We start from the raw sequence: 26514 nt of genomic DNA on the forward strand, positions 1-26514 counted from the left end.
ACCTAATATTTTACTATGGTGAGTTGAAGACAAGAGGTAGTAAGCACATATGATATTTGTTGGGGGAAGCATAGAAGAAATTTTGTGGTTTGTATTGAAGAAATGTCGTGGTCTTGATATATATATATCTGCATAATTTTGACCTAGTTATCCTTTATAGTATACATGATATTTTCATTTTTCTGAGGAAAATTTAAAAACTCATCGTGAAATGAAGAGACAAAAGAGTTAGCTTAAATGGAAAGTTTGGGAAAGTTTTGAGAAAGTTTTTATGGAGAACTGAAAAAACTGTCAAAAAAGTTGATTACTTTTTTGTTTTTTCATAAAAGTTTTCTAAAATGGTTTATTAATGTATGCCCTAAGAGCATTAGTAAATCCTTATATATGGAAAATTATTAAATATTTTGAGAGTACCATAAATGCGTACTCCTCCCTCTCACATGAATTGTGGGTCATACCATAAATTTAATTAATAAGACCCGTTATCTAAGAGGAGTATGTATTTTTAGTAATCCGGAAGTACCCAATAATTATCCTATATATAATCTTTGTTAAGGGCTCATATAGAAACTTATGATAAAAAATTTTATAATCCTGAAATCTAGACCTTCCGCACGGTAGCATGGAATCTATAAAATAGTTTCCTCTCCTGTAGACTCATGATAAGCCAAGTTACTTTCATCAAAAAAAGTAAAGAAGAGAAAAGAATAAGCCAAGTTACATCTTACATATTGATAAGCACATTAACTTTGATTTACGTATGCTCAAGAATTGACTTTGAGTGCAGGATTGATGTCTACTTGACATTGTTTGAATTATTGCATCTTCTTGATAAATCAAAATATAACACGTCCTCCCCATAAAAAAAAAAAAAATATATATATATATATAACACGTCCTCATTTTGGTATTCATCAATCATTATGCCCTTTAACCTTTCTTAGCCTAACATTATTAACTCATCTTCAACATGGAATTTTTTGTTGCTTTGAACTTCAAAGCAACAAAAAATTCCATATTGAAGACTTCCCACAGCGGTCAGATTGTTTTACTGTATAAAATTACAAAGTAGCATTTAGGATTACAAGAGCATATATATTGGCTTTAGATCAAATTTTAAATTCGAAAATAGTAGTGTCTTAACTATGTGAGCTCCATATTTTGTAAGTGATGGAGTCCATGTTTTTTACCTGCTATTCTGGTGATCAGTGCAGTACTCTTATAAATACCGTTGGTGGGTAATTAAGTGTGAAATCATAAACGAGATTATACATTTATACCTTTAAAACGGGCTCATAGTTGCCATTTTGTACATGTATTTAGACAATTTAAGAGTATATGACATCTTAGTCAAAAAGGTGTATATGACATCTAGGTCTAGCTATTCTACCAACCAAATTCATTACTTTGGAGTAAGGAGAGGAGTTCAAGTCTACATTACTCAGAGAAATCAAGCAATTATTTGATCAGATACACCATAGTTCCTAAATACACAACATAAGGAACCAAACATAATGAGAGTAGCTCTTCATACAGCTAAAGGGAACCGCAAAAAAGGAATGAAAAAAAAAAATTTTGAAGATAAATAAAGTTTGTTCCAACTTTCAAAGTCTCAAATATTGAGATTTTCCTACCATTGATGAGGTGAAAATTTAGGTTCACTGATGTCAAAAAAGGAAGAAAGAAAAAACTAAGTTACACTTACCAGCTACTACAGTTGTTTTGATAAGAAATTCTATATTATTTTAACCATATCTGCTGACCTTTTTTGGTTTGTTTATTTGGTGCAGTGCCAAAGTATTGCTGAATTTAGTAATTTACTTGTATAGTGACCGGGGCGGTCCAACAAATTTAGAGGTCTAAAGTGATATATTTAAATGTGACCTTTTTGTTATCACTTAAATAATATTTAAGTAGTATTTAATATCATAATTTTTTTTATAACAAAAATCTATTCCTTTTATTTTGTATAATAATATGCTTTTTTTTTTTTTTTGGGAAAAATGCTAAAGTTATAATAAATTTTACTAAAAAAAACTTTCAAACAATGTAGAAATGAATGCGATTAGTAATACTTCAAGAAGATAATAAATAAATATTTGAATAAATGATGTTAGGGATATTATAAATTTTATAACATGAGGCTTACAAAAATGTATAATTAATCACAAAAAATAATTAAAAAATGCATTTAATAGGTTATTGACGTCCACATATCATATTGATTATCACATCAATTTGTAAACTTTTCAAATAAAATTAATAATATTTTTAGTATTTTCCTATCTGAATTATTTCTTGCGATTAATGACACATATTTATAAGGAAAAATGCTAGAGATACAAATTCTTTTACAAAAACTTTTACAAACGGATGATGTAGTGAATGATTATAGATAAATAAAAAAAGTGGTGTTATCGGTGGGCCTAGATAAGAACAAGTAAGAAATTGATCACAACAACAGTTTGTAAAAATATTATAAAATAGTTTGTAAAACTATAGCATTATTCTATTTGTAAGACCCATGTATCTAAAGTTATATTGTCTCTAACAGTACTCAATACTTTGGAACTTCTTAAAAATAGAAGAAAATTATAAAACTAACTTTTTTTTTTCCTATATCTCTAAATTTGTTTTTTAGATATATCAAATTTCGCTCCAAAATTTGGGGCATCTCTTTCGTAGGAGGCCCTAGGTGGTGGCCTAGGCCTAGGCTGGCCCCGATAGTAACATGCACAACTTTTTTAAAATGCATGGCCACCGTACGGTACGGGAGTTATTCCAATCAGATTGGGATGTGTTTGACAAATCCTCTACCTAACTGATTTAAAATGCGTATATAAACTAGGTCTATATAGGCAAATGCATAGACAAAGAAGACATAGGGAGTGATGGACAGAAGGAAAGGTTCTCTTGAAGAAACACCAACATGGGCTGTCTCAACTATTTGCTTGTCCTTCTTTCTGCTATCTTTTATGATTGATGCTGGTCTCCACCATCTAACTGAGGTACAAGTATATAGTTATTTGATCATTTAATGTGTATGGGACTATGGGGTCTATAAGGGTGTACCTTAGATGATGAGATTGGTTTGCATGCTTCAGTTTCTCAGGAAAAGGAGCAGAAAAGCCCTATATAGGGCTTTGGTCAAGATCAAAACAGGTTAGTACAAGCCTAGCATCCTGGAGCAATAAGAAAAATGAAAAAAGTATAAGACTTGTCGATAGGCTTTCTATTATATTGGTTAGAGTTCAAGTTCATTTCTAGTTCTTATAAACAAATTTTGCTCTACATCAGGTTTGATTACTAATCATTTGTTCACTAATGTTTTGAACTTATCATAGAAATGATGAATTTCGGTTTCATATCATTGCTTCTCGAAATAACGGAAGAACCCATATCAAAAATTTGCATCACTCAAGCTGTGGCAAATTCTTTTCATCCATGCAAAGATCCTGTCAAGTTAGTAGAACCAGTTTTCACATCAGAGACACAAATTTCAGGATCAAATTCCAGCGCAATACTTCCTAATGAAATCATGGATGATAATTACTGTGAATCAAAGGTAAAGAATATCAATTTCTTGTACTTCATCAATCTCCAATAATCACTTATAATTTTTTTTACAAATATTTCACATGCTAAAACAATTCACTAAAAAAGACTAATTAGAGTGTCCTTTGGGACATTGATGAAGGGGCTTATGAACTTAAGATATTAATTACTATGAGTCTATGATACGAGATTCACTGCTTCTAATATTTATTTTTCTCTTATTTCATAGGGAATGGTTTCTCTGGTGTCAAGGGAAGGACTCATGCATCTAAATGTCTTCATCTCTTTCTTAGCAGTATTTCATGTTTTGTACTGCATATTAACTATGTGTCTTGGGATGGCCAAGGTATTGAAGCAATTCAATTCTTGCAAAACTTATACGTTAGCTAGTTGTTGGTACTTTTCACTGTTTCATTAAGTATATTAAAATTTTGGTTAAATGATTAAATTCACTATTTCCTAACAACTTAAAATTTTGGGACAACTAGTAATTTAATGTGGTATCAAAGCAGGAGATTCTAAGTTCAATTTCAGCCTCCACTTTACCTCACATTTAAATTGTTAAAAATCTCACGTGTTGGACCTCCCATAATAAGTTTGGGTCCACACGTGAAGGAGAGTATTAAGATTATGGTTAAATGATTAAATTCACAATTTCTTAACAATTAAGTTTTTGGAATAATAGATATTTTGTCAAAAAATATATTTTTGATCTTGAATTTTTTTTTTTTTTTTTTTTTTGGTTTTGGGGGAGTGGTTGTGTGGTTAAGAATCCCTTTGCATAGTGACATGAATTGTTCTCATCATGGAAGACAATCAATTGAAAAGCAATTCTTTCAACAAATTATCTGTCGGGCCCAACAGGAATAAATTTTGGTTGGTAAAGCTTTAATTAAGTCAAAATATAAACAACTCAAGAATCATAATCCCCAGCAATATAACAAAAAAGATAGAGAATATGAGCATATTCTTTCCTCTGCTATTGCTAGTGGCTCTATCTTTTTTAAAGCCTTAGGAGTGTCCTGATCTGTACTTTTTTTGTAATTTATCTCTTCTGATGAACAAAGACAACTGTGGAATACATGGAGGATTATAAATTGAACCTACTTTATCTTAGGAAGATAAATACAGTACTTTTTTTATTACTTGGTTTTCTGTTGAATATTTTATTTGATCAATTAATTGAATAAACCTTAATTATGCAGATCATTACATTTCCAGTTTTCCACCTTTGGAAAGGGCAAATGTATATTTTCATTATTAGGTCAATTAATTGGATAAATACAGTACTTACCATTTTACTACACCAAGACATTTGTCATTTTTTCTAACTTGACTGCAGAATTAGCTCCATTCCCTCTCAGTAAGCCTAAACCATTGTCATTTTTGTTATTTTCTTTTTTACCCCTTCTTTTTTCTTCCCTTTAGAAGAAAAAATAAGCACAAACCTAGGGCTTGGCTGGATGTGAACTAAAATTAAGCTTGAGGTATTTCATGGCCAGGCCATGGACAACAACATTCTGCTAGCCCCTCTGCTTTAGGGATGGCAATTCGTCAGATTTAATGGGTTTTCCATCGCAACCTGATCCGACCTAATGATAAGAGTTTGAGATTTTTAAATGGGTATGGAATGGGTTTGGATTCAAATGTTTTTAAGTCCACTAGGATTTGGGAACGGCTTGGATTAGTAGCTTTTTAAGTCATATGATTTCTACTGTATTGAAAGATTTTGGAGAATGGAAAGTGGAAGTGATATGCGGTTAAACAACTTAGGTGGTGTTTTGGCTTCTAATATTTAATGGACAGTTAGAACTTAATTTTATGTGATGTAAAAAAAATTAAAACGCTATATTGGATTTACAATATTTTTCTAGTGGTTTGAACATAATGAATTATGATGATGATTGAGTAGTTATAGAGCTTGATTATGTTTGGATTGTATTATTATCACTTTAGTTAGTGTAAAAGTGCTTAAATAGTATTTTAGATGTTGAATTTTAAGTTAACCCGGCCATTCAACCTGACTCATGGTAAGATATATGGACAGGTTTAGGACGGGTTTAGGTTTTTCAAATTTGAAGGGGAAGAGTTTGAGATGGAAAATTTTTAATGGGTCTGGGTTTGGAAAGGGCTTTTTTTCTCTCCCAAACCTGGCACATTCCCATTCCAACCTGCTCTGTAGCTTCTTTAATCCTATCCCGTATTTAAGTCTTGTCAGAGCTTAATCGTTATCAAGTTCATCATTTGATGGTGACATTCAACACATCACATTAATCAATTGCCCTAATCATTAATTCTTATGTCTCTCATCATTATTAATAAATACTAATCAAGTGTAGTGCCCACTTGTAAAACATAAAAAGAAAAGTAAAAATGATCATCAATTTATTTCATAATCTTATTACTATGACAGAAGATTATAAAAATAATTTCTTCAGGTAGCCATTGTATTTTATGTTGCTTTTAACTTTTTGAAAATATATATATGATAAACAGATGAGTAAATGGAAAGCATGGGAGGAAGAGACTCGGACACTTCATCATCTGATTGCTAATGGTAACCTATATTGTTTCTCTATGTTATTTTCATTGCTCTATGTATTAAGATGGCCCTCCTTAGCTACTCCAGTGAATTTTTATTGTTATAGTCACATTTGCTCCAACTGTTGTACCTATGCAATGCAAATCATAGCAGTGACTGCAGCGAAGGCTAGAATCAAATTACTGGCATTCTTAACTGTTACTGAATTTTAAAATTATGGAGCAATCTTCATTCCATATTGAACATAGGCTGCCTGATCAAGGTCTACTATCCTTTTTTACTAGAATCATGAAGACAATTTCACAAGATGCAATGAATGATCTCAAAGCCTATACTGCACAGATAATGTGACAAAAACATCAGCACAAAAATTTATTGGAACCTCATTCATCTTTACAGTTATCATTATGCATTTGATAATTTTTTTTATAAGTTTTATATCTGTATTCTGGACAGAAAGTATCACATTTATTGTTTGACCAACATCAAACTAGATGGATAAAGGAATTTATATATACAAGACATCCTACAGAAGTATAAATTCTAATCATAAACAAACATACACAGCATCAAATTCCAAAATGTATCCATAAAATATTTATTTTAATGATAATTTCATATGTACAGATGCAAGGAGATTTCGGCTTACCCGCCAAACATCTTTTGGGAGACGTCATCTGAAGTTCTGGAGTAATCACCCCCTCTTACTTTGGCTGGTAAGTGAGTAGAATATCAGCACCTAACCTGCAGCAATTAGCTCAATATATGTGTTAAATGTCATGAATAAATTCTCAAAGGTGAATGATATCTAATGATTTCAGCACATAGTTTCAATACGTTTATTCTTACATCTTCTTTCATCCCCTTCTTCTTTCGAGCGGGTGACACTATTTTGAGGTATTCAAAGGTTTCAAATGCGTAGGCAAACTATTTTGTGCAAAAATGCAGTCTGATTCATTAGTGTACATTGCAAAAGATTCTACCTCAAAAAACACAGGGGGTGGGGGGGAGGGTGGGGTGGAAAGAAGAAGAAGGAAAAAGAGACAAAGAAAAGTGCCTGAGAATAGAATGTTAAAAGGGTTTCTCTTGTGACTGTGAAAATGTACCTAATTAGTGTTTGCTAAAAATCAGGCTGCTCCTCTTCAATTTAATTGAAGCCAATTATTAAAAATTATATATATCACCAAATACAATGGTTTCATCAAGCAATTGAAAGCCACATTTCCTTGACTATGGTTCCAAAGACACTAATGACATTTTCTATTCTATAGGCTTGCTTCACTCGACAATTCAGTGGTTCAGTCTCAAAAACTGATTACTTAACTCTTCGCAATGGATTCACTATGGTAAGTCAGATCATCAAGACAATTTGGCTGAGAAGAAAGCATGTAAAGCTATGGATACAATCTTAACTATAAAAAATGTAAAAAGCCTTAGGCATTGACTTTAAAGCAGTAATAAACATGTCAAACAACACACTGAATAAGATTACAATTTCAGGCCAGAATAGAGCAAGTCTCATGAGTTCAAAAACCCAAGTGAGATGTCAATATTCCTTCAAAGCTTAGAACTGAATTTCCTTGGTTGGTTATGCAGGCCAATGTGGCTGCAGGCAGCAATTTCAACTTCCACAAACTTCTTACCAGGACTATTGATGATGATTTTGAGCAGGTTGTTGGAATCAGGTAAAGACAATTGCAAAATATAAAATTCATACCAGATTGACTAGATCCATGTACATGTATAAATTAGAAAAATATAAGAAGGAAACTAAAAATAGTGATGACAAGATATAGGACAATAATTCAAGCTATAAGATTTTTTAGTTCACTCTTGCAGGTTCTACATCTGGATCTTTTCCATACTATTCATATTTTTCAGCGCAAAGGGTAAGCAAATGAATTGAATATAGTTTTCTTATGTTTTTATAATTTTGAATGACCATATTTCAGAGGTGTAGTGGTATTTTGCAAAAATAAGTCACATTCTTTTAACACTGTTCTACCTGCCATTTTTGCAGAATTTTATAATTACTACTGGCTACCTTTTATTCCCCTAGTGGTGAGATCAATCAAAAATATTATGTAACACATTGTTAATATCATGCTTGATGAAATCACATTATTATTTTTTATTTATTTTTTTCCCTGATGTTACTTTTGTCTGCTATCATTTTTATATGAAGATTGTTCTGGTTGTGGGGACAAAGCTGGAAGTCACATTAACCAAAATGTGCATGGAGAGTTGCAAGGAGAACCCTGTGACTCGAGGAACTTTTCTTGTGAAGCCTAGTGATGATTATTTCTGGTTTGGTCGACCCAATTGGCTTCTCCATCTCCTCCAGCTCAACCTGATCCAGGTATAGAATATCATAAACATCGGTTATACACATCTAATTGAAACAAAAGCATATCAATTTTAATTTTTTCCTCTACAATCCTACATCTTAGAGATCTAGACCATCCATGCATCTCCTTATGCGAGTCCCCATGTAATCTGACAACCAGGATCCTTCCATAACAGGTGGTCCCTTTTGAATTCATAAGTATACTTGAAGTACAGAGGCATAATATATTCAACATTAATATGAATATTCATGTAGTGAAACCACACAACTAGATACTCTATCTACATTATCTTACATGCTATCTTATGTTTAAATCCAAACATCAAAATGTAATGGAGGAACCAAAATTCATAAAAAAAAAAGTTGCCATATCTTTTCCAGATCAATATAGAGAGTAATTTTCTTGCACATTTGAAATTAATGTGACTTACCCTTAATCGTAGAATGGATATTAACTTCCCCTTCAATGAAAAAAGACAGATATTATGAAAATCAATGAAGATTACCATTCCTATAATCAGCACAAATTCATGTAAAATTTTGCAATTATATATGAAAAGAAATTGAACATTTTTGGAAAGTCCACTTGAATTTGAGTGACTGCTCATAAATTAGCATATGCTTATTGAACAAAGCTAAAAGGAAGTTTATCCTAAATGGATTTCTACATACATGATAAAATCCTAAAAGCTGCTGTATTTTTTGCAGAACTCCTTTCAGCTGGCATTTTTCATCTGGACATGGGTAGGTATCTTAAGTTCGTAAACTCAAGATTTTTACATTATAAGCTGACTCATTGTCAATAACAGTATGAGTATGGCCTAAGGTCTTGCTTCAATGAAAAGACAGAGGACTTCACCATAAGAATTACCATGGGCATGGCTGTGCAGCTCATTTGTGGTTATGTCACCCTGCCTCTTTATGCACTTGTCACCCAGGTACAAACATATCCCTTCCCTACGCTAAAAGGAATACTGAAATCCAATAAATGATGGGCTGCTGTATTATAAATTTATAATGTAAAACATTTGTATTCACAAACAAGTTACTAAATATTTATTAATGAGATAGAGAGAGTTTTAAATTAAATATATAGAAGATAATGGAACCAATTCCTGAAGTCCAAAAAATAAAATAATATATATATATATATATAGAGAGAGAGAGAGAGAGATAAGCAGGCTACAAAAACAGATAGACTCTATTACCAAAAATTAGTATGAGAATTCTAATTTTAATGTATCAACAAAATGCAAACTAGTATTTCTAGCGAATGAGTTTTAAAAAATTCAAGAATCAGGGTAACATTGTAAGCAATTCCATGATTACAACATTGTAGAAACAATGTACCAGCAAAGGAATGTTAGAACCAAACTAGTAAGATTAGGAGTCTAAGATTGATGCTTCTTCCATAGAGTTAAAAACATGGGGTTTACACCCTTGATGTGTAGAAGATTTATAGAAATAACTTTAAATATTCTGGTACCGTGAAATAATAACTTTGAACAGACCAAGTTTGGCTGCTTCTTCATCAGAAAGTTATTGCTCCAGAAATCAACTAAAACAGTCCAAAATTGTGTAAAAAGTTCCTAAAGGTAAAGAAAGCTAAAGTTGTATTGAAGGCCACAGTTGAAATTCTTTAAGCATGGGCAGCTCCACAGGCTACATTACACTCATCATGTCATCTGGTGTCAAAAGTCTTTGTGTGAATACAAAGGAATGGCAACAATAGAATTAACACAATCACATATTTCACATCTTAACAGACGCTTAAAAATTGAGTTGGGTTGTAACTTGTAACTTCAATTGATTTTTTTTTTTTGTTTTAAATCTGGACAATGACTGTCACAGATGGGCTCTAGCATGAGGACTGCAGTGTTTACCGAGCGCATAGTTAGAGGTCTCAAAAATTGGCAGAAGAATGCCAGACGCAGTCTTTCCAAAAATGGATCCACTTCAAGTATACACTCATTAAATTCATTGCCTCCTGACACTGCTGACACTGCAATAACAGGAATACAAAGGAAAAATCTCCCAGACTATGAACACCGTCATCCATTAGCAGTCATGAGCCCCTCTTCCTCAGCCCCAGAAATCACAGAACAGGAAGTGCATTCCTCCAATACTCCTAACCTGGCTATAACAATCCTTTCAACTACAGAAATCACCAAAGAGGAAGCAAATCCAGCGATCATAACCAGAGGAACCGATGATGGTGAGATCTCCTTTGGGAGCAGCTGGAAAGAACCAGAAAGTAGTAGGGGCACAGGAGAAATCACTTCAATCACTGAAGAAGATGACATATAATCTGTCTTCAATCACCAGCACATTGATAATGATATATAATAATTTCTGCACCCGTTAATGTATATAATTTTACTTTCCTTATAAATTTCTTTCTCTAACTACCATTTTACAGCATCTCATCAATTTAGTGGCTTAGAAGCTCCACACTCTTAATTCTTATAGTACAGATGCAATCTATTCAAGGAACATATCACAAGCACAACACAGCAACAAAAACAACATCAACAACAACAATTTTTTTTAAATAGAAAAAAACTAATCACTCTGGTCTGACTTTCCAAGATACATAACTAACTCAAATAAATGAGGTATCAACTATCAATGTCATGCCATGTAACATTTTAATACATACATACATACATACAAGAGAGCAAATTTTGATGCATTACAGTTTCATTAATCAAATTACAAAAACACTCTAGATAACAGTTTTAACCTTTTAAGTAACATTAATATCTCATTTAAATAGACTAAATCCAAAGCCAGAACTCCAAATCGTTTTCCCAAATGCCAACATTGGGTTTGGGTTATTAAGAATATACCCATTTCAAATTTTAGAACCAAATTCAGCTTTGGACCAATTGTTGGAAGTAGGAAAAACCAAGATAATCTCATTCTAAGTTAAACCATAAATTGAATCAGAATATGCAATTTCCTAGAAAACCCACCCAAGAAAATCCACAGATACACCAATTAAGGGCTAGGATCTTAAAATATAAAACAAGACACAGAAGAACATTAACATTGAAAAAGCAATACAATGCAATACCCAAAAAAGACAGCATTTCTCAAATGGGCTTCATGAAAATTCCATATTCTCTCTCTTCAATGTGCGCACACGCCCCACTTTCAGAATTAGGGCTTATCAACCTGGTTGTGGATTGGAGTGGACGTTTTAACATCAACAAAACGACATAGTTTGGCTCATTGCCGTTTTCATTTTATTACTCAAAACGCAGCGTTGTGCTTTCTTTTCTTTTTCTTTTTTTGTTTTTGGCCTTTTTCTTCTCTTTGTAAAAAGCGGTCACAAGTACGAATACTCTCCCAAGTTTAAGGGAGCCTTAATTTTAATTTTTTTTAATTAAAAATTAGAAAGGGGACGTTTAATTTGAGTAATGCTATAAGTGTGTACAATAATAGTAAATTTCACTAATAAAATTCATAATAATAGGATCTACTAATTATCTTAACCCAAGAGATCAAAAGAATATGTCAATATTCAATCTCGGAATATTGCATAAATTTTCAAATATAAAACCTTAGATATTCTAACTAAGTTCACCTATGTGAATTTTAAAATAAAATATAAAAAAATCACTCTTATCCAAAAAAAATAAAGAGATTCACTCATATGATTGTATTGACCAATACAATTAAATCAATATTATTTTTTAATGACAATTAAATTCAACCATATGACTCATTGATATAAAAAAAAAAATTAAAACCACATGAATTTAATTGGGGACTTCATGTACAACACCTAAATAACTATACTTAAGTTATTGTATTGACCGATACATGAAATCAATGTTATCTTTTTAAGGACAGTTAAATTTTTTTTTTTTTTTTTTGAAACCAAAGTGGGAACAATTCAAACATATAGTTCATCGATCAAAGCATCTACATGGGTAAATTTAATTGGGGAACTTCACCTAAATAACTATATTTAAGTTTTTTTTCCAAATTTTCACAATAATTGAATTTGTAAGTTTTTATTATGGACTATCACCGCACACTCTTGGTGCGGTGATCACTTCATAAGTATAAGTGCTTGTAGAGTGTAGGGTGTGGAGGGAAACAGCCAAGGTTTAAGTCTCCAAGAGAGAGTTTCACACACATATACACTTAGATTAGGCTAGAGTAGAATTTCTATCTTATATAAAAATAAAAATAAAAATAAAAATTTCTTTATTAGGAAATATCATTAACATTACCTTATTATCTTCTATTAGCAATTAACCAACTCAAAAGTTGTGAAATATTTTGAAAAAATTATTGTGACTATATAGAGCTATTGCCTTAAACTAATCCTAAAACTTTGGACCAATTCTTTTTTATTTCTTAAAAAAATAGACAGCCCAAAACTTCCTAGTTATATTAGAAGAGTAAATCGTTTTAAAAAAAAAAAATTATTATTCGAAGAGTAATTAAATCCAAAGATTCTAGTTTCTTTTGAGAGAGAAAGAGAGATTATTTTCTTGCTTCTTGTAAGTCCCTCTACCATTCATTTACATAGAACATTAAAGTTTAAAATGAGTGTGAGTTAAAAGATTTAAAGTTTGTGTTGTGTATTTAAGAGTAAGGTCATTTTGAATATATATAGCTGTCAATTTTTTTAAGACTTTCTCATCTCTTCCCTGTGTGTGTTAAAAATACTTAGTGTGAGTTTTCAAAAATTATTTTTGCTAACTTATTTTACTATTCAGCTTATTTTTATTACTATTCATGAATCCTACTGCACTTTTTGATATTATTCATGGGTTTCACTGTATTATTTCAGCTAACTTTTACATTTATTTACAGTACTTTCATTAAAAAAAATTTAATTTCAGCAAAATAAGCGGATCCCAAACAGAGACCCTTAGTATTCTAAAAAAATACTTAGTCACCATGTAATCAAAGATACACGTAGATAATATAGAAAACGTCACACAATAGTTTAAATAGATTTCAAACTAATTAATTTGAAGGAAAACTTTATACTTTATTTATAAGCAAACTATTCCGAAGCAATAATTGCGTAAAAACTTCTTAATTATACGGTTAGTGATGCTTTTTCACACCAGTAAATAATCATATTGGATCATTTTAAACGTTTTAGATATTATTCAGTGGCCGGTCACACATTTTCAAATCTCTAAATTAAGTAGCTTTTCTGTACTGAAATATATTTTTTGGAGGGGGTAGGGGCGTAGGGAATTGGGAGGCCTCAGAATGATACTGGGAGACATTATTTTAGAGACATATATTATCTGTCAAAATTAGGACATACCAACAAACCCTATAATTTATGGGTTTGTTTAGGTCTCCTCATTAATATAGGACATGGACATAAAGCTAAGTGCCACTGCATAAACAACCTTGCATACATACAGCAGATCATTGGTTCTTTCCACGCTAAGGGGAAATTAATTATTAGATCTAGGCGTACAAATGATAAATACTTTGCGCTAATTTAAATGTGCAGCTTTTGATTACATGCTTTTACTCAATAAGACACATTCAGTAATACAGTAAATTACACAGATTAGATGAGCCATAATATAATTGCTCGGTTATTTTTGTGCTGAATGTTCTCCTCATAAAAACATAAATGGGTTTGCATCAATGATGTTGATGGAACTATGAACTATCAGAAGGTCCACATTGGACAATAATACAAGAACTTAACACAGTTTAATTAGATGGGACAAACACAATACAATGGGACTTACAAGAACATCTTTCTAACACGTTATGGTTCTATAATTTTGCATCATTTTAGAATAATAGAATATGTGTGTAGGGACAACAACATAGTTGTTGGGGATGCTCGCTAATATTCCACATGACAAGTTAAGCCAGGCTGCCAAATTGAGGATATATACCTTATGTTTGTCCGACTTCGATTAAAATATGTAGATTAGGTAATGTGACTTTGAATTTGTATGGGTATGTGGGGTTCAAGTCTAGCCTAATCTGGCCAAATTTCTGTTCCATTGAAATCTAGTTGGGATTGGATTCTTATCAGATTCTACTGTCGACTTGGGTTCAATGGAAAAAAGTTGAGAAAAACCTTGACATGCCATTATCAAGGACTGCAAGCTTTCTCATACACCAAACTGATTTATGCATCTGTTAATCACAAGCTAATAGGCTATAGCTCACTCTATGATAAAGATTAATTGAGACTGGTTTTTACAAAACTATGACTTGTCAAGTAAACTATGATCAAGATTCAAGAACCCACAGTTTGCCAATTCAGCCAACATATATATATTACAGCAAGTGGGGAGACAGGATCAATCGAAAATTGTAACGTCGATTGGTCAACTTGTACGGTTTTAATATTTATTTTCGTTTTTGGTGATAACATAAAAGCATGTCAGTTCAAAAACAGCAACCATATATGTATACAACCCTAGATAAGATGTTTTATGGTATAATATAATCCCAGGCAGATCTAAGTTCAAAGCTCTTAATTAACATTTTAAGGTTATTTTCAAGGAACTACTCCTTATAATTACTTGATATCGTAGGATGAAAGAATATAATTTGGTACTCGAAAACTCTGGACACCACATTAGAAAGAGAAAAGTGAAATAAATCTTTCTCATAATATATAATATATACCATCCCAGCTAATTAACGATATTAGTGTCGGTTTCTACCCAAATAGATCTACCAACTTTTCCAATACAATACTTCTCAAAAAAAAAAAAAAACTTTTCCAATACAACGGATTAAGAGGAATTGGAAGTTGGAACACACTCACGCAATGCCGCATCAAATAAGTCAACAACCAAATCGCATTGTATATTAATAAAAATTCATTTGAATTCGATTACAAATTAGTGGACTAATAACAACTAAGTTAAACAAATGTGGGTTATATTCAAGGCAACACAAAAATATATGGTTTAATTATATATCTCATAGTTTACCAAAAAAAAAAAATTATGACTCATTTTCTTTATCTTTTCATTTAAAAAATCAAATATATTCCCAAGGTTTTTTTTATGGTATTTTTGGACATAATAAGTCCACAGCCAGCTCATTCCAACAAAGCCCCACCTATACATCTAATCCCATAAATCCCCTGGCTTTTAGTCTTTACCATAAGTCCAGAACCTCTTCAACCAGCATCATGGCTTCGACAACTCTATCTCTCATTCTCATTATCCTCAATATCCAACTTCTTCTCCTCCTCCTCTCACCTCAGACTCAAGCCCAAACCTCAGCCCCAGCACCATCTCCCTCAGGCCCTCTCAACCTCACAGCAATCCTTGAAAAAAATGGCCAATACAGTACCTTAATTCGCCTCCTCCAGGAGACCCAAACAGACACCCAAATCCCGAACCAGCTCAACAACTCTGCTCAAGGCTTGTCTTTCTTTGCACCCACTGACAATGCCTTCAACAACCTCCCATCTGGTGCCTTAAATGGCCTCAAAACCAGAACAAAGTCTTACTTATTCAATACCATATAACACCTAAATACTACAGCCTAACTGATCTCCTAACAGTTATCAACCCAGTTCCTACTCAAGCCTCAGGCACAAATGGCAATTGGGGGCTTAACTTTACAGGCCAAGGCAACCAAGTGAATGTATCAACAGGGATCGATTCGACACAAATCAACAATGCACTAAGGCAACAACCTCCATTGGCGGTTTACCAAGTGGACAAGCTTAAGGTATTGTTGCCTGAGGAATTGTTTGGAGCTAAGTCTCCAGCTTCAGCTCCACCACAGGCGAAAGCCCCATCAAGCAGCTCGAATAATTCAACAAACACCTCAGCACCTTTCCCTGCTACAAGTGCAGGAGGGAGAAATGTGGTAGGTTTGGGTTTGACTCTTGGGCTAGGGTTGGCTTGCATGGGGGCTTTCTCTCGAGAAGAAGTGTTAGGAATGTCTCTTTTTCTTTTTCTTTTTCTTTTTTTGGTTTAATTTGGAATTGCCATGTATATCTACATTCATGTTATTTCTATTTCTTTCTCTCTCTCTCTTTTTCTTTTTTTTGGCTTTTGGTTTTTGCATATTTTTAATTGTAACATGAGTTTGTTGGCATACGTTTCCACTTTTTGGTTTCGAAGAATGATCGATATTGGGTATTGGTTTACCTACTTTGTAAAATTGTTATTTACAATAATATATTTTGTTGGCTTTTATTCCGTGCCAAATTTGATTATAATCATTATCAATCGTTTATACCCTGTATCTATTGTGGAATTTGTTGTAAGGGATTTGTGATAGAGAGAGAGTGTGAAGAATCAAGCATTTGAAGGCTGAAGAATTCTCGCAGGTATGTCGCGACCTAGCTTCCCGTGAAATGAATCATGTGCCATGCACATGCTGGAATGCGAAGACTCAGGCCAGGTGGAGACAGCTATGTCTCGTGAGCATCTTGCGGGTAAGGCCTTCCCGCAAGACACCCGCGAGGCAATCTATTCTACCAGCCTATACTGAATGACTCACTTTTTGTACATATCCTATATATACTCTCATTACTCACAAATGTTAAGGAATGCTTCAGAGAGAAAAACCCTAGCCAAACACATTGTGAATTAGAGATTGTCATCCCTACCTTTCTCTATACACTTGCTTGTGGTATCTCCTCGACCCTTCCCTCTCCATTTCCACATCATTGAGAGGTTGATAGCTCAAACACTTACCACACCCTTGGAGAGTGCTGTGTAACGTTTTGGTGCTGCTGGGAAGTATTGGAAGAAGCCTAGAATGGCAGATGCAACATGGAGCTTGTTGCGGGATCCGGGGTGTTAGACAAGACACGGTTCCGAGAAGTCTTGTTGGAGTAGGAGCTTGGAGGGCTTAGGTACATTGGGTAGATTAGGCTTGGAGGGTCTCTTGCTAACCCATGTATCTCAACTGATTGTCTAGTGGATCGATTTCCGCTTGGAGGGCGGTGGAGAGGTTTTTCGCCGAGTTCTTCAGTTTTCTCTTCGAAAACACGTCTCGGTGTTTTCTATGTTTGCATCCTTCTTCCCTACTCTTTTATATTCCATTATACTGCTGTGTTGCTTAGTTTATGGATTAAAGTAGCTTATTTGTTCATTCGCTCGCATTTACACTATTCCACACTTAGTATTAAGTTAGTGTAAAATCTATCGAACCGTAATTTTAATTGGGGGTCTAAATTGCTCTTGTGTTTTCAACACATTTTTCGAGCTTTCATACTTGATTAAAAACATTGTGTTTGGTGATCTATCCATACAAATTAAAAAGTGATTTTAGCTACTTATTTGATTAAAGTTTAGTATTAGTTTAGTTTTTTAATAGCCAAATTACTTATGAACATAGAGAAAAAATAATCAAATTTGATACACCAAAATGAAAATTCTCAAAATGAAGACATCGAAATGAAAAATAAGCACAAACTTTAAAAGTCAAAAATAGTAATATAAACTTATTTCTAAAATCATTTTTTAAGACTTGAAATCACTTTTCAGAATTCTCAACTTCTTATTTTATCAAGAACTTTATAGCTTAAATGGCATCTTATATATGGTGTTTTTCATGGAGACATCCAAAGTCAAAACCTCTATTTCCTATTGCAATCATTGAATACTTGAATTTATACTTGGGAAAAAAAATTCTCAATCTAAAATTAAGAAAAAATGGATCTTTCTTTTTTTGTGGTAATAAGAGAGTCTATTAAACAAAGCTAAAGGGGAAGCCCGAATAGATCAGGGAGTAGGCACCGAATTACAATCCGAAAGCAAAGCCTCTAATACAATAGGAAGAGGCTAAGAAAATACAATAAAATGTTCTACTTGTGAACATCCATATTTAGCAAAAGAATCTGCCACTTTGTTAGCCTCTCTGAAGCAATGCTCAATTTTCACCTAGTGGCGGCTCCACATTGACTTTAGGGGGTTCAATTGAACCCTTTGACTTGGGACAATTTTTTTTTTCTTTTTTTTTTTTTATTTTAGAAACAAACACATACACACACAATAGAGAGGGAAAATGGCTCTAGCACAAAGGGAGATGAATGATTCTAACACAAAAGCACACTAAAAACCTCACTCAAAAGTCATGGTAACTTTTAAGTGAGGGGTAAATTATACTACACACAACACACTCTCTTAAGCAATGTGAGACAATTACCCATTCTTTTTTTTTTTTTCTTTTTTTTTTTAGAAACAAACACACACATAAGGGAGAGGGAAAGAGGGGACAAAAAACTTTTTATATAATAATTATATATATATATATATATGTCATGACCATCCTAAGAGAGGGAAAGAGGGGACAAAAAACTTTTTATATAATAATTATATATATATATATATATGTCATGACCATCCTAAAATAAAAATTTGAACCCTTTAAAAGAAGCCCAATAATAAAATAATTCAACACAAACCTTCATCTTGACATTTTTAAACAAAAAGAAAAACAAAATCTAATAACAAACCAATTTGATTTAAAATTTGGGGGAAAAAACATAGCAAGTCCAACAACAAAAATTAGTAATTTGTTGATCTTAAATCTCATAAAAAGATAATTAAGTGAGCAATAAAGTATAAATGATATAAAACAATTAAGTTGAGGTAGTGGAAGTGAGTTGTGGGACAATGGGGAGTGAAGATATATTTTTTTTTTTTAAATGATAATTACATAGTTGTGTTGAATTTTTAATAAAGTAATATAAAAGACACAACAAAAAATTCTTCCTAATCAATTACAAAGACTAATAAGTTTTCAAAGTTGAGTTGAATCGTTAAATAAAAGAATTGAAAAGAGTAAAGATAAAAACTAATGGATAAGAAACTGAAGTACTCTAAGTAACAATAATTAAAGTTTACTTAACAAAAATAATTAATAACTTTATTACTGTACTTTATAGGCGAAAACATCATTTTGGTCCTTACATTTTGAGGTCACAGTCAATTTGGTCCATACATTTTGAAAACAGTCATTTTGGTTCCTGCTATTTTCAAGTCACAACCAATTTCGTCCCTATTGTTAGATGACTAACAGAACTTGCTTACATCGTAGACGGAATATACATATGGCAAAAATTTAATTAAAATATAAATACTCATCATATGTGTCTTAATTTAAATCCTCAAATTGAAATTCCAAACCCCAACCCACGTTGAGATCCCTATTCACACGTCACAACCACATCTTCTCTCACCTATTTCTCACGAACAATCAAAGCTCCTCTCATCTTGCTCGACTCCATTCTGAAACCATTGATGAATAGTTCTGTAACTCACTCCATACTGTAATGCTACTGCCTACTACTACTACTTCATTATAATGATGATGTCTATAAAAGTTTCAAATTCAATACAACACCGCACAGTCACTGACTCCCTTTTGTACTGAGAATGAATAAGTAATAACAATGAAGCAACTCAATAACAATCCAAAACAAAAAGAACACACAAAATCAAAAATAAATCCAAACCACACCACCCATTTTTAACTCTCTGTCATGAATCAAACAATAGCTCGTAAGCTAAAAACTGAATAAGATAGAGTAGCCAGTTTTAGCAATCGGGGACCCTTCACAGATCACATGCTTATTAAATTAGCTTTGGTTGCAGTGCCTACATTATTCTAATTAACTTTCTTTCTTTCAATGTAATTGAATCTTTTTTCTTCTTCTTTAGATTTGCTCTTCCTCTTTGCTTAAGTTCGTTCTATCTCTACGTTTAATTTGTGGTTGGTTGGGTTAGTTTCAGAGCTATTTGAAATGGTTTTGGAATGGAGTCAACGAGATGAGAGGAGCTTTAATCGTTCGTGAGGAATAAGTGAGAGAAGAGATGTGGTTGTGACCTGAAGATGATAAAATTTAAGGTTGATGGACCCATTCAAACAAATCTGCCATAGGTGACGGTACTGAGATAATGGGTAATCAAAAATAAGAAGACGGATTGAGGTACTGAACAGAGAGATCACATGACGAATGGTTCCCCGTAGTGGACGAATGATCCTCCATGTTGGACGGATTCTAGATACACGAGCACAAGACTGACGGGTATCAAGGCCACGTGGCACCCACTCAGCTTAAGTGAGCTCCAAGGAATCCTAAATGGAAATATCTTGCACCCTACGATTGACCCTGGTCAATAGAATCCTTATATGGGAAGAATCCGCAAAATACGTACATTTATTAGAATCTTCCCCATAAGGAAATACATTCTTGCCCGAGAAATAGAAGTCAGTTCTATACCACTATAAAACCCCTAAGCCCTCAAAAAATAAGGTACGCATAATTTACCCTAGTTCTAACACTTTAGAATTGTGAAAGTTCTCTAACTTAACCTTCAAAGGGTCTTTGGCCGGTACCATACCGGTGCTCTCTGTAGGGTTTTTCTTCTTCTTTGTTGTACAAGTTTTGTCTAGAGCACGTAAGGATTGTGCGGCATACTGATGATTTTCGCATCATCAATTGGCGCCATCTATGGGAAAAGAATAGGAAGTAAGTCATACTATCGCTTCCCGGACAAAAAGTTGCACTCTGTAGGGTTTTTCTTCTTCTTTGTTGTACAAGTTTTGTCTAGAGCACATGAGGACTGTGCGGCATACTGATGATTTTCGCATCATCAATTGGCGCCATCTATGAGAAAAGAATAGGAAGTAAGTCATACTATCGCTTCCGGACAAAAAGTTGCATGGTACTTATTCACTTGATAGTGACCACCAATAACAATCAAGGGGACGAACTATGCACCACCACCCTCGAGAGACAAGTTCAGACTCTTGTAATAGTAGTAGAACGCCTCACCAAGCAAAATCATGACCTAAAGGAGTAGCTGCACCAAAAGAACGTGGCACTTAACGCCCAGGAGTAGGACCAGAAAGGTACCAGCATTAAGAGAAGGAACCAAGAGGGGTTAAAAGGCAGCAATGTCCCAAGCAGACAAGAGCGACAAGATACAAGTCGTCCATCCGCCATGGATACTGCTCCACCCTATATGGTCGCGGAGATTCTGATGATGAAGGAAAGGATGAACTTCATAATGAACGCCCTCAGAGGACGAGTGTCAAGCGACCGCGACGAGTTAGTCCATTGGATGGACTTGCCTTTTACCGCACTCGTTACGTCATTGCCCCATCCACCAAAGTTCTGTATACCACAGGTAGAAGCCTACGACAGGTCAAAGGATCCCTTAGATCATCTGGAGTCATTCAAGCCTTCCTTACTACACTGAAGGGTCCTATGAGGGAATGGTTCAGTAAGCTGATGCCTAACTCCATCAGTACCTTCAAGAAGCTGAGCACGCAGTTTGCCTTGCACTTTATAGGAGGCACAGGTATAAGAAGTCTACTGCATGCCTAATGAGCATCAAGCAATGGGAGGAGGAAGCGCTGAGATTCTACATAACCTACTTTAACAAGGAGGCCCTCTTGATTGACGAAGCTGACGACAAAATACTAGTGGCTGCCTTTACCAATGGGTTATGGAAGGGGAAGTTTCTGTTTTTCTTATACAAAAACGACCCAAAAACCATGTCGAATGTACTTTACAGGGCTACTAAGTACATAAACACAGAAGACGCATTGCTAGCCCAAGAAGAGAAGCCCAAAAAGAGGGAAAGACAATAGGACGCACGGCAAGATAGGGGACGAAAAATGGCTAGGATCGGAGACAAGAGGACGCACGGCAAGATAGAAGACAGGTTCCAACTTCAGGTACCAAGTTTAGAGGTCCCAAGTTTAGGTTCCAATTTCTAGGTCCAAATTTCCACAAGATAGTTCTCTCCCTCCAAAAAGACTTTTGTAATCCTTTCTCTTGTAATCCTATAACCCTTCCCTTCAGACAGATATAATCTTGTAACCCTTTGCAGATTTTACTTTGTAATCTTGTAACTCTTTAGACAGTGTTTTATTTTCAAGTTTGTATCAAAGACAACAGTTTTCAATTTTAATCAAAGACAGAAGTTTTTATTCAAGTAAGATTTTATAGTTTCTGTTTTCATATTCTATATTCTGTTTTAACTTATTTTTGAATATATCTATTTTGCTATTTTCTTCTTTATCATCTATTTTATCATTGTTTATGCTTCTGTATTATTGCTGTCCTCTCTCCTAGGTAGTTAATGGTATCAGAAGCATAGCAGTAATATAGAAGCATAAACAATGATAAAATAGATGATAAAGAAGAAAATAGCTAAATACATATATTCAAAAATAAGTTAAAACGAAATATGGAATATGAAAACAGAAACTATAAAATCTTACTTGAATAAAAACTTCTGTCTTTGATTAAAACTGAAAACTGTTGTCTTTGATACAAGTTTGAAAATAAAACACTGTCTAAAGAGTTACAAGATTACAAAGTAAAATCTATAAAGGGTTACAAGATCATATCTGTTTGAAGGGAAGGGTTATAGGATTACAAGAGAAAGGATTACAAAAGTCTTTCTGGAGGGAGAGTGATAGGCTAAAAATGAATTGACCTCTTGTGATAAATTAACCAATTAATTTAGCCAAGTGAATTAATTAAGTTAATTAACATACAAATGCATGGTAGCACAAACAAATCATCAAATAACTAAATATGCTGCGGAAATTAAATGACACGGTGATTTGTTTACGAATGGAAAAAACCTGACAGCAAAAATCCCAACGGGTGATTTTCAGGTCACCACTCCCGAAACTCTACTATTATCACAATAAGCGGTTACAAGTAAAGGAATCCCAAGTACCTTACCAACCCACAATTGAACTCTTACCTCAATACCTAATTGGATTTGTTCTGTAGTGACAATTCCCCCTTTTGATGCACGGCTCCCAAGTATGTGACTAACCAATGCACGGATCCCAGTACATGACTTCAACACCAACTGAAAGAAAGGTTGGCTGCAAAGTTCTTCAGTTCATCCTACACGATGAAGATCAAGAAGATGCTTGGTCACAAAACCCAAAGGTACACATACACAGCAACTTCTTCAGAAGAGATGAACTAGGGCAAGAACTTTGTCTCTGGTCACAATTTGCTTCAACAGAGTTTTCTCAATGCTTGTGCAACTTATGTACTTTTGACCGTCCTTAAAACAATCCTTTTATATGTCTAGGGTTATGAGAAAAGAAGGCCCAAAGACACATTCACGGATCCCAAGAAATCAGATCAGAATTTTGATTTTTATAAACCTCGACAGATAGAAGCTGTTGAGAAAGTGTCGAGCTTATGGGCTAGAATAGCTTTCTAAACCTCGACACATACTAGCTGTCGAGCTTTGATAACCTTGCACTTTCAGCTTGTTTTCTTGGACAGATTTGAAGGCTTCCACACTTGATCTTAAAACATTGTTTCTTGAAGTATTTCAACACATCCTAGATCTACCTAAGTATTTCAGCACTATCTTGTGGAAATTTGGACCTGAAAATTGGAACCTAAACTTGGGACCTCTAAACTTGGAAGCTGAAGTTGGAACTTGTCTTCTATCTTTGAAGTCTATCCTTTTATAGATGAAGTGAACCATCGTAAGCCTTTAAAAGTAAATTGAGTTAGGTAAAGTAAACTCAAGTTAATATGTCGGTAGAAGCTTGAACGGTAAAAGTTTTACTATTCATGAATAGTAGACTGTCTAGGTATCTGTCAGGAAACGCGTGCTAGTGAACAATATTGATTGTATTTGTCTGGACTATATTGGATCTGTCTAGAAGCTATTCACGTATGCTGGTGAATAGTGATCTGTCGTTAGTAAATAGTAATTTGTTTGGTGAATAGTGATCTGTCTCCTGTCCGGGAGAGCATTAATTCTGTCTATCAATCTCTATCCGCATAGTTATCATAATCTAGCGAATCAGAGTTATCCTCATACTGCTCATGCTCATGGAGCACTCCATAATCATTACATAGAGAGCAATATGAAATAGGAAGGTAAATAGGAACACGAGATCCTTTGCTGTCATCTGTCTAGGATCCTTAGCAATCCTTCTTTTCCCAATAAGCCTTCTTGCTAAAGGTCTTGGTCCATACACAGCTATTCTGTTGGTGTATCCATATAAGTGGAAGTCTTCATCTAATTCTTTCTATACTTCATAAATCTTGTTACTCATAAAATTAGACCATTCTTGACCCAGAGCACTTGGATCATCAAGTGATAAATAAGTATCTCCTGTATACCAATTGTATTCAGGGATCCAACCCCAATCATGGATAAGGACCAAAATATGTGCTGGCTGAGCTTCGGTGTAATAGCTAGTGTCACAAACTGGAAGAGTACTCCAGATTACCATCTTCATATAATTAAGTCCTTCAATCTGTGCAGCTGCTTCTTGGATGACTTTGGAGAATAGAATAATTTGAATTGTAGAAGTATGATTAATTTGCTAATAAACCTTGCTTCCAGCATTTCAAATAACCATAAAGGATCACAGATTACTGGATTCTCTATCTCTGTATTGATAAGTAATCCTGGATAGGGATTGTATCTGTCAAAAGTTCCTTCATAAGTTTTATCTGAAAAAATTCCTTCATAAACCCTGTCTGAATCTCCAAAACTCTCATACCATATGGCTTTATGAGATAACCATGGATGGTAGATGTATGAGTTTTATTTCTTTGCAATTAAGAAGTTACTAGGAACTCATATTACTATATAGCCACTACTTGCTCCTTGATAGCGTTGGTTAGCCTCAGACTCGTTGGCAAACCATAGTTTCGCGTTGGTTAGCCCGTTTTGTTAGCCGACGAACTGGCATTGTTTGGGTGGTCCCACAATGGAGTTTCCCTAGGAGGTGGCCCTGATAGCAAAGATACCAGTGGTTAGTAATAGTTTCGCCAGTAATTATTAATTGCTTAGAAAGAGAACAAATACATTTATCAGTTCATCATTTGTTTGCTTGTTCACACTTAGGTTAGGCACACACTAATTTGAAACATGGACTATGATGATATAAATTATGATGAAGGTTATAGCATAAAAGATATAGACAATAATTGGTCAAACAGTAATATGAATTATGAAACAGATTCTGATTCTGACAGTGATATTGATGATTATAACTATAATAATAATACAAATAATTGGAATATATTAACAGAAGATAAAATCAACCAACAGACTAATAGACATAGTAATAGCTTCTTAGATATGATTAATAAAAAATTAGAATCTTTAGAGAAAGTTGAAAGATCTACTACATGTACTAAAGTAGAAAGAAAAAATGATAATTTTTTTCACCTTTATGAAAGATTGAAAGTTTTAAATTCAAGTTCACAAAAAGAAAAAAAATTTGAACCCCATCATAGATCACCTTTAACCAATATTATGATAGATAATTGGTATAATAGGAAAAAGGATAATTCGACAAGTAGCGACACATCAATGAATATGATAAATATTTCAAAAGCAACTGACAGAGCTATATCTATAACATATAAAGACAAAGAAAAGGATGAACTACTAGTCTGATAGGAATTATGCATGAAGAAAGTGAAAGACAAAAGACTAATAACATGAAAGATGGCCTTGCTCACGAAAGAATAACACGTATAGAAGATAAAGGAATGGTAAAAGAAATGATAGAAAAAATGGAAAAACAAAATAGCAAGAAAGATGACATAGTAATAGACCAAGACAAAGCAAAAGAGATGATTGAAAGGCAGAATAGTGAAAAGATAAAGACAAAAGAAGAAGTAGGGAAAGTTGTAAAAAAAGACATGTTAAAAGAAAATAGTGCTTTTAAAGAATCTCTACATAGGAAGATAGAAGTAGAAGAAAAACAAGAAAAATCAAAAGTTAAAGAAATAGTCAACAAAGAAAGGAAAACTAATAATAATGAAGAAAAGGAAAATAGTGATAGTGTAGTAAAAGCAAAAGTAGTCAACAATAGATGGAAAATTGATAATAATGATAGTTTAACAGAAAAAAAAAATTTTGATGAAAGATTAAAATCAATTGAAAGATCCATAATATACACTCAAAATGATAGTTTGGTAGAATTAAATTAATGAAGAATATCTTGTTATTCTGAATCCATGAAGAGAATAAACTCAAAAAAAGAAAACAAGGAAATGATATTATTCTGGAAACACACAAAAAAGATCAAATATGAATGATTTGAAATGAAA

At 33.5% G+C, this 26514-nt stretch overlaps 2 protein-coding genes and 1 long non-coding RNA gene across 5 annotated transcripts; 2 read left to right on the forward strand and 1 right to left on the reverse strand.

Annotated features, from left to right (window-relative positions):
• Window positions 1-2891: 2891 nt before the first annotated feature.
• Window positions 2892-10751, forward strand: LOC112015376 (MLO-like protein 12). 2 transcript variants are annotated; one of them, XM_024047779.2, is made up of 14 exons: window positions 2892-3008; window positions 3105-3162; window positions 3345-3565; window positions 3785-3901; window positions 6052-6112; window positions 6725-6813; window positions 7369-7443; window positions 7694-7782; window positions 7937-7986; window positions 8118-8158; window positions 8283-8456; window positions 9153-9188; window positions 9254-9382; window positions 10296-10751. In XM_024047779.2, exons 1-14 carry the CDS (start codon window positions 2892-2894, stop codon window positions 10749-10751), a joined length of 1713 nt encoding a protein of 570 aa, XP_023903547.1. The 2 variants fall into 2 exon arrangements, with proteins under 2 accessions (XP_023903547.1, XP_023903548.1); XM_024047780.2 differs by having other exon boundaries at window positions 9290-9382.
• LOC136061937 (uncharacterized) lies at window positions 3002-11664 on the reverse strand. 2 transcript variants are annotated; one of them, XR_010623785.1, is made up of 4 exons: window positions 11521-11664; window positions 9316-10731; window positions 6747-8447; window positions 3201-3455 (listed from the first exon to the last, which is right to left on the reverse strand). It is a non-coding gene; the product is annotated as an uncharacterized LOC136061937 (long non-coding RNA). The 2 variants fall into 2 exon arrangements; XR_010623784.1 differs by lacking the exons at window positions 3201-3455; window positions 11521-11664 and adding an exon at window positions 3002-3182 and having other exon boundaries at window positions 9316-9403.
• A 3850-nt stretch (window positions 11665-15514) lies between these two features.
• On the forward strand, window positions 15515-16463 carry LOC112015374 (fasciclin-like arabinogalactan protein 13). The gene is given in 2 exon segments (XM_024047777.2): window positions 15515-15901; window positions 15904-16463. Coding segments are annotated over 2 exon segments (798 nt in total). The 5' UTR covers window positions 15515-15600; the 3' UTR covers window positions 16401-16463.
• Window positions 16464-26514: the final 10051 nt, after the last annotated feature.

This window comes from Quercus suber, unplaced genomic scaffold (genome assembly GCF_002906115.3).
Source record: "Quercus suber isolate HL8 unplaced genomic scaffold, Cork oak 2.0 scaffold_365, whole genome shotgun sequence".
NCBI classification, from domain to species: Eukaryota; Viridiplantae; Streptophyta; class Magnoliopsida; order Fagales; family Fagaceae; genus Quercus; species Quercus suber.

Excerpts from the sequence above, each read along its gene's own strand:
- LOC112015376 (XM_024047779.2), top strand. The coding sequence starts at position 2,892 with ATGGACAGAAGGAAAGGTTCTCTTGAAGAAACACCAACATGGGCTGTC. Across the intron at positions 6,814-7,368 it reads ACCCCCTCTTACTTTGGCTG|GCTTGCTTCACTCGACAATT; the intron begins GTAAGTGAGTAG and ends TCTATTCTATAG. Across the intron at positions 8,457-9,152 it reads TCCAGCTCAACCTGATCCAG|AACTCCTTTCAGCTGGCATT; the intron begins GTATAGAATATC and ends TATTTTTTGCAG.